The sequence below is a fragment of the Anneissia japonica genome, unplaced genomic scaffold (genome assembly GCF_011630105.1).
Source record: "Anneissia japonica isolate Jap-2015-1 unplaced genomic scaffold, ASM1163010v1 scaffold1859_len985614_cov190, whole genome shotgun sequence".
NCBI classification, from domain to species: Eukaryota; Metazoa; Echinodermata; class Crinoidea; order Comatulida; family Comatulidae; genus Anneissia; species Anneissia japonica.
Genome location: NW_022694754.1, coordinates 131,177 through 140,893, shown reverse-complemented (window position 1 = coordinate 140,893; position 9,717 = coordinate 131,177). Strand labels below are relative to the sequence as shown.

The window sequence follows — 9,717 nt, the reverse complement described above, 5'->3', positions numbered from 1 at the left end:
GGCATGGTTAATAACCACAGATATTGGTTTTCCTTTGGTAATAGGTAGTGATTATACTTTGGTCGGCTGTGAGTTTGTTATTGTTACATTATTGTTAACGTACGTCTAATACTGCGAAAATAAAGATATAGAGCGCTTCCGAATGAATTAGACCGAGTCCTAGATAAAGGTGAAGGCGCCGTGTTAATCAGTTAGACATTGCGTGCCAATTGTTCAAGTGCACTCGAGAACACACCGTGAACATGCCTAATACGACATGTTGCGTTTGAACGTAACATACAAATACGCACGGCAACCATTAACAATCTCAGATGCGCGATAAATTCATAAATTCATCGTTGGCGGTCTCGAGTACAGTAACCTCATTGGTATGGCTAAACTTGGAGATCCTCGAGAGGTAGGCTTAATTCGGTGAAGTCGATAAACCTGTAATGTACGGTCTCTAACGTCCATACTACTCACTAATATTAGGATTATAAACATTAATATTTAATCAACCTATTGTTTTAAAAGTACAATTCATTCTTACAAAAAAATTGATCGAAGTTAATAATTTGAAGTGCCGCCATTTTGCTCAAAGTGTGACGTAGATGACTTATTTTAAGTACCTCTGGTGATCACCAGTTTGTAGCCCGGTTGCTGGAATACCGTATGGAATAGGCCTACGGAATCAGTGCAAAACACAATCAAACTCGGACCATAATCCAAATTGGAACAAATAGAATAATAATACCCCACTTTTATCAAAATCCAACTTAAACCAAACAAAATTCGGACTAAATCCATATTGGACCAAAACCAAAAAAATTAACTGCACTGTAGTAGGTAAGGATCCTATAATATACCGTAGGTTTCATGTTGCCTACATTTAGGCCTATTGCCTGTCCCTTTAGTGTCTCGATATCCCGTTTAATTTTTATCTTTGAATGTATATATTGTATTACGGTATACAGTATATTATTGTGCGTCTTAATGTATTGTATTTTTTATATATTGTCGTTCTCACGTGCAATACTTGTTATAATAATAATAAGTCGTTCTTATATAGCGCTTAATGCCTTTACAAAGCCTTTAAGCGCTTCACATTACTACCCCGGTCATGTGAAATATTGGATCAAACACATATGGAACATATTTCACATGTTTTAGTCCACATAAGCCAAAGTGGACTAAAATCAAGTCAAATAATAATGTGTTATATAACTGCATAATACTTGGGCAGTCCAGTCTTTTAAGCTAGAAGTCAATCATTTTGGTTTACTCTATTTGTTTTGAGCAAAAAGACAAGTAATGCAAAAGTGAGCAAAGTAGAAGGTCACCTACTAGGTTTACTTTTTATTTTAGACTATGGAGGAACAAAATCAACGCATGCTCAGACTGACATCGACTAATGTAGATTATTTCCAATAAGTAAATCCGGGTACTCACTGCGCGCGAGGGCGACGCGACGACGAACGCACGCGACGGCGCGAAACCAACGGATCGCTTTTTTAATGAGGATCCGTTCAGACTGCCACTGACAAACAGCAGACGTCGTTACGTCTTCTATCGCTCAACGGAAGCAGAAGTGTATTCGTCATGTGACGGTCGTACGACGCAGTTAGTGCCCGGTTCAGTTACGCTCCACATTGTATTATTCTATTGATCCCATGGAGTAGTCTTCAGAGGCCGCGATCGACTCTTGCCAAAACAATATCATTATATTTTAAAGGTTTGCATGGCGAAGTAATAATTATATAAATAAGATCTGATGAATATATTGCTGCTGAAAACAAAATCACATCCCATTCTGATTAAAATACATGGCAGTTATTCATGAGTGGAGATCGTAACACTGAACGAAATTGTATCTTATATCGTACTTTGAAATTGAAAAAAAAAAAAAAAAAATCCGAGAAACGTTGTTATAAATGGTGAAAATTGTAAAAATTAAGACTTGGTCTTATGAGTAATTTTTTTTATACATGTTTCTGTTCATGAAGATTTATCGAGTTTTTAGAATCCTTTTAATTATTTCACGTTTTGTACTTTGCCTTGTTACTGTTTATATTATTTATTTTAAATATTGTCTTTATGAACGCACCGTCATTATAGTACGCGTGACGTGTGCCGCCGATGGGAAGGGGTAGTTTTTACAAATAAAATATTTTATAATGCTTGCGGTACACCACGTAGATAGTTCAGAATGGCAAAAACAGTTCCAAAAAGATTGAAACATTAATTCTCGATGGAGCTACGGATCAAAATCTGTAAATACTAGGCCTATTTTTTTTTCTAGAAGAAAGATTATTCGAACAATTATTTTCAGAAAAGAAACCCGATCCATTTATACGCGCGACATATAGACGACGGCGTTGAGAGACATCAAGTACTTTTTAAGAATTTTAAATTATACTTTAAATGAAGTAATTCAATCTGCTATGATTTATATTTTTAGATGTAAGCGAATTTGACACAAATCTGGAAAATTTTCTCGAGACAGAAATTATTTGTTCTAGTAGAACTTAATATACAATTTGCCATAATAGCAGAAAGCCATAAATAAATGTCATTCAAACAAAATGAAGATAAATTATCTGTAGCTATCAACCCAAACCCCGATGAGAGAAACTATATCGTCCTCAGCAATTGGGATTCACAACAGAAACCTCAATAACTCTCGTACTAATTTAACTACTTAGCCATGCCAGCATACAGAGGCCTGCATTGCCAAAAAAAATAAAAAAAAATAAAAAAATCGGCTGGTGCGCCATTGTCGAATACGACCCAACTCCTCTTTCATTCATTGGAAATCATTGTTGGCTATTTACGACCGTCGACCGACGAAATCAGCTCTGCTGACCGCGAGCGCTGGCAGCATTACGCCGTCTGCTGATTGTCGGTGGCAGTTTGAACGGATCGTCATTGATAACGATCCGCTTCGTGGAGATGCGTTCTCCATCGAATCGCTTCGGCTGATAGAATATACAGGCCAATTTTGACACACTACCGGAAAACAAGAGGTCTCAGAAATATAAAAACAGAATAATTTCTTCGGGCGATGTATTATAGCTGAATGAATGAATATGTAGGTTCATTTAGTTAACGCTCACCTGAAACAGTTTCTCTAATTGTGTAAGCATTAACTTTCGAAGTGTGTTTAAATGAATTAATTACTAATACATGTCGCTGTTATGGGTTATCTTATTACTTTAATTATAATGAATCATACGTATACTGATTTATCCTACTAAAAACGAAATATTATAGGCAATAATTCTAAGAAAATGACAACACATGCAAGTTATCGGAACATATGCAATGTGATTTAGAGAGTAAAGCGTAGAATCAAAATATATTTGTTAGTAATTGAACTGCGGCCACTGGTAACTGTAATGTTTTGATTACTCAAAACAGATTGCGATTTGATCAAGATGTATCGTAATGTTTAGCACTTCTAGTTAAGCCCTATATCAAATTGTATTTGTCAAAAACATGTGACATGGCAAAATATGGTCATTATGACATCACATCATGACCATTTATAGGCACATCATGACTATATATGGGCATAAAACAGCATTTTTTAAAAAGAAAATTTGATAGTGAGGAGAGCTTTAGAACATTCCATTATCGTTGCTGTTAAAACTTGGGAACTTTGTAAATTGTGCAACGTACGTGATGACAAGCTGGATTTTCCACTGATTCTTCTGGAAATGCAGAAGCAATGCTAAATAGAGCCTAGGGGTTTAACAATGTAATATTACACAAGGGCATAGTTTGATTACTGGAAGATCAGGGACTCACAAATCTAGTTCTGAATTGTGTAACGTGACTGTCAGACTTAATTTGTATGTGATTATCTTTGAATATTTCTTATAATTCGGTTGAAGCGTGGGAGCTAGGATAGGCCTTTTAAACATTGTCGCCTAGCAATCAAACACGGTTTGTCGACGTCTTTTAGTCCAAAGAAAGCAAACAATTGGTCAAAATCATCCTTAAAATTAACAAACATCAAGGATCATGCCATTGATTGTTTGTTATAACATGACGTCATGTCATGATTTAATCTTTATTTAAATTTTTATATTAGGTCTATGTAATTTAACAGATAATTTCAATACTCTAATAAAAGTGGTTTGTTGGTAGAATGACAAAATTCTTATTGAATCAGGCCAGTACGCTGGGTTGTAAATGGGGAGGGGGATTGTGGGGGTCTTTTTCAGGAAAACGGAACAAAGTTGGATGGGGGTGGGCAGCTTGTTGCTTAAGGCTCCCACTGGGGTCCAGAGATCTGGGTATTTTTATCGCTATTTCAATGACATTTAAGAGGACGTAAGTAGGTGTTTTTAATGCAAATATTCTCAATATTTATACCTGTAATTTGATTTGGAATTGGCAAAGCTATAAATTCGAATCAACATTAGGAACATTCAGTCTGTATACTTACATCAAAATGAATAATAAAAGCGCGTTTGAAAATGAATTGCGTTTAGAAAGTTGATTGATTAAAAAAAAAGCTCACCGACTGGATGTTTTCGATTAAAATGACCGCAAAATACAACTTTGATACTACACTATTACCGTATATTAACACTTGATGTGATTGAAATTAAATATTCCCAATCTAGATGGACCTCCAGTACTGGATGAGGGGAAAATGGTGGTTCGTTCGAGCCCCCAACTCAGCAGCGTACGGGCCTGTGAATGGATGGAACATTGACCGTAATAACGAATTATACACTATAGGCCTATCACAGAGCTATTGATATGAAGTTAACTACATGGGGTGCGTCATATCATATTTAGGTTCAATATAATAGGCCTGTTAATTTTTAACATAACTTGCAATGCATTTTCTAATTTCTACGACCATGTATTTCAGCATTAGCTTATATTTTGACCTCTTCCCTTTGTGCATCGTCTTGCTCCGGGCTAACACATTTTGAAATAATATATCAGTATTTGAATATAAGAGAGAAAGTGCAAGTGTTATAAGCAATATGAAGCGGTTTTACACTGCCGTAATTTGAAAATATATAGATTCATTGAAGTTTAAGCAGGAGAAAAAAATCACACAGAAGATATAATCAAAAATCACTAGCCTCGTATACACACCCGAGGCAATCGTGGCTACGTCGGGTTGATGCACTGTTCCTATCATAATACTTTCGCTGTAAACTAGTTTACATCTCACTCAACTTATTCATAAAATATAGATCATATTTCATACAGGTAAGTTCTCGTTTAATCTTTCTATTTAAGTGGTAATATTGAAGAGAATAGATTTACAAGACTAGGACTTGTTGATTTTAATAATCACATACTCTAGCCCTAAAAATCATGAGTGGGCAAAGTAATTGTGGAAGCATGTCGTAAGAGCAAAGATGGACTTCTAATCGAATGGTAATGAATCCAGATCATTTATTATGTGCTTAATAACAGAAGATAGAATAACAATATTAATGATGATAATAAATATATTAATAACAATGATATTAATATTAATAATAATAATAAAAATATAAAACACATATACGATAATATTGATTAATAATACAGTATACTGTAATAATTACAATAATCATTGTCATATGATTAGTTATATTATTATTATTATTATCATTATTATTATTATTATCATAATATCCGTCATCATCTCCATTATTATTATTATTTATTATCACATACATATATATATACATATATATATATGTATATATATATATATATATATATATATATATATACATATATTGAAAATATAGAACTTGTAGAACTGTGTATAATCACTCTACAGACATTATCACGTGTGATCACTGTATGTTACTAGTATTGTCAACTACATTTATTCATTATTTATTCATATATATATATATATATATATATATATAAGTTTAAATAACCATTAGGATTCTGACGTCAACAGAATGGATAGACGCATCACTGAATTGTTTACTACACGAATATATCAATAGTTCTGTTTTGAGAAGTACTCTCTGTGCTAATTCAGAAGACACGTAAATGACGTTGTCAAAGGCTACGGTATTTCGTGACGGGTTTTAATATTACATTTTGAAATTTGATATAAATAGAATGATGCGACATTGGGTGCGCGTTTGACATGCAAATTAACGAAAATTACATAAATGAATCTATCTACGTAGTAATATTGCAAGATGAAATTAAATTATTTATTAAACAAACCTTTTTCTTTGATAACCGACACATTAAAGAAAAAAAGAGAGAAAATAAAACCACCATATGTTGTTGGATTAGGATTTATAACAGGACTTCGTTGAGATGCATGCAAGAACAGAAAGCGAATCCAGGACAAATGTATCGGAGGTGATTTTAGTTGTACAAGCATGCTCCAATGTATAACAATATGGGAATTTTCTTTGTTATTAAAACGACATTTTTATTTTTCATTATTGGAATTATTAGTGAATTAATGTGATATATTTCATATGGTGTTATTTTTATTGTGATTTCGACATGTCTTAACTAAGTTAACCAAACTTAATCAGCGTGATAAGTGAGAGTGAAGAAGTGGGTGAGGGTGGGTGTGGGAGTGTAGACCTACTGTAGGTGTAGATGTGTGCATTATTTTATTAATTACATTATGGCGCACACAATTGGTCCACCGACAGTCTGCAGATACATTTAATCTCTGTTGCTACTTGCCCGACGCAATGCCAATTCGCTAACCGTCGGTGGCGTCGCAGTGTCATGGAATTCGTTGGCTGACGACGCCGATCCAGGTCTGTGAATATTTTATTTTTATTTCCCATCACTTTTTTGTACGTTTAGTTTTTATTTGTACTGTAAAGTCTCTGATGGTGTGTTAAATCCCAAAGTAAACGCGTTGCATTACCGAATGCGTTTTACTAATTCAATAATCGTTTGTAGTTTAGTTATACTTACCATGCTTTGTTGACAATACCTACAGCAAACATCTAACAAAGGTACATTAGGTTTAGGAAAAGTAGCACGACACTATGAAGGTAATGAATGTTAGAGTTTGTACAACATTACATCATAACTACTTAATTCCATAATGTTGATTCTCATAACAATGTCCCTACAGCTATATTGGTAACTCTTTGCTCCTGAATAAGAACTAGTCCTATTTCATTTACTGAACTGTATCGCCGACCATAGCGCACCAGCAGAGAAATAGGCCCTGAAATGGATTCAATGAGGCACTTAAAAATAACGGAATGTGGAGTAAACGATATGTAAATGAAACGGATATTGATTGTTAAAAAAAAACCAAAAAAAAAAAACCAATTACACAAAATACTTGGATATTATTATCATTATTATTATTATTATCGTTGCATATTATTACATATTGCCATTGTTTTTGTTGCTGATGTACCAAATCGATTTTGCATACCGGTACTGGTTGTACCGTAATAGATGTATTTTATAAATTATAATATGTAATATATGTTAGAATGAAGCCGGTTTTCTATCATGTATAATTGATTATTATTGGTAATCGTATTCCCTCCGTCCATCCTACTATGTCAGACTTGCTTTCATGAAACTCCCTTTATTATACCAAGGATTTAATTTCTTCAAATTAAGTTTGTAATAAAGTGTCTCTATGCAGATTTCTTTCTCTTTCCTGGTCATTGCTTCGGCCTCCCAATTTCTCGTAGAAATAATGCATTTTTCCATTCTGCTTTTATTTATCTTCAAAGAATCACTACCAACTGAAGTCAGTGATATTTGTCTTTATGCTTGCCCTAAGATTTCCCCGCCTTATTTAATGTTATATATTGTTAAGTGAAAGTAAATTCTATTTTGTCCTACACCAGATGATCAGCCAGACTTTAGTTTTGTAAATGTTATAATGAATGTTAGAGTTTGTACAACATTACATCATAACTACTTAATTCCATAATGTTGATTCTCATAACAATGTCCCTACAGCTATATTGGTAACTCTTTGCTCCTGAATAAGAACTAGTCCTATTTCATTTACTGAACTGTATCGCCGACCATAGCGCACCAGCAGAGAAATAGGCCCTGAAATGGATTCAATGAGGCACTTAAAAATAACGGAATGTGGAGTAAACGATATGTAAATGAAACGGATATTGATTGTTAAAAAAAAACAAAAAAAAACCCAATTACACAAAATACTTGGATATTATTATTATCATTATTATTATTATTATCGTTGCATATTATTACATATTGCCATTGTTTTTGTTGCTGATGTACCAAATCGATTTTGCATACCGGTACTGGTAGTACCGTAATAGATGTATTTTATAAATTATAATATGTAATATATGTTAGAATGAAGCCAGTTTTCTATCGTGTATAATTGATTATTATTGGTAATCGTATTCCCTCCGTCCATCCTACTATGTCAGACTCCCTTTATTATACCAAGGACTTAATTTCTTCAAATCAAGTTTCTAATAAAGTGTCTCTATGCAGATTCCTTTCTCTTTCCTGGTCATTGCTTCCCCTCCCAATTTCTCGTAGAAATAATACCGTGGTTTTTAGACATATGAGTTCACGAACAAATGCATTTTTCCATTCTGCTTTTATTTATCTTCAAAGAATCACTACCAACTGAAGTCAGTGATATTTGTCTTTATGCTTGCCTTAAGATTTTCCCCGCCTTATTTAATGTTATATATTGTTAAGTGAATGTAAATTCTATTTTGTCCTACACCAGATGATCAGCCAGACTTTAGTTTTGTAAATGTTATATGTTTATTGTATTTTATGTCTTCTGGAAAAAATTTAATTGAATTGAATTGAATTAAAATATTATTCATATACATGTATACTATTTTGTATGCTAAAATAAATAAAATACATAATAAAAAAATGAAACAATTCGGTTGAGAAATCAATGTTACACAAACCTCAAGAGGCAATCAATAATATATATATATATATACATTTATTTATATAAGCATAGCTTTATTATCGTTCTCAATAATAATTAAGCTAGAAAAATAATCCACATACCATCCGATTATTATCACCTAATATTTAGACGTGGACCGTTATTAAAGCGAGCAAATCACGAGAATTCCACCAGTTTAAATAGATAGGTTACACATTGTGATTGGCTGACGCGTATAAAATGTCGCTATAACAAGAGATGGACGTTTAGTCAATATTAATATAGTCCCATCATCATTGATGTTGAAAGCATTCTTAAAAGGAAAATAATTTTTCAATATTTATCTTCGCAAAAGTCTTGTTAAGCGTACTAATGACTAAAATATAAACATGATGACACGAGACTTTGTTACCATAGTAATCACAATGTCAATCATAGTGTGATGTTGAATGATTTTTTCAAGATCTCTTCGTTCAAAGGACTACATCAAACCAAATGTCACATTTTTACATTAATTCTGAAAGATAAAAACCACACACAAACAAAAACAGGAATTATATTAATAGAGAGCGTAATAAATATATATTTTTTTGTGATATGCCTATCTGTTTTTGAATACTGTAATCGCATTTCGCGCGTGTCTGTTGCTAGCTACTTTTAAAATAATTTATCCGTAATTAAGTATCGGCACGTAAATTCATTATCACCTTGCGTACGTTCTTCCAGCTGTTTGAATTGTGCCGACATTGTATAGCTTGTCACCTATTCGTAGTTGAGTTTTCTTACGTCTTGATAACCTGAAAATGTATACCGGTAGCATTTTTATATTAAGAGGTGCAAGCATGTCTGTTACATAC

The 9,717-nt window shown here is 33.3% G+C and overlaps 1 protein-coding gene across 5 annotated transcripts in view; it reads right to left on the bottom strand.

Moving 5' to 3' along the window:
• Positions 1–8,529: 8,529 nt before the first annotated feature.
• The window catches only part of LOC117101229, a 14,654-nt gene continuing 13,466 nt past the window's right edge, over positions 8,530–9,717 (bottom strand). For all 5 annotated transcript variants that reach the window (XM_033241148.1, XM_033241144.1, XM_033241147.1 and 2 more), the window contains 2 exons: positions 9,568–9,657; positions 8,530–9,377 (listed from right to left, as the gene is read on the bottom strand). In XM_033241148.1, coding sequence (XP_033097039.1) covers positions 9,359–9,377; positions 9,568–9,657 — 109 coding nt within the window. In that variant the 3' untranslated portion in view covers positions 8,530–9,358. The remainder of the gene's footprint in view (positions 9,378–9,567; positions 9,658–9,717) is intronic.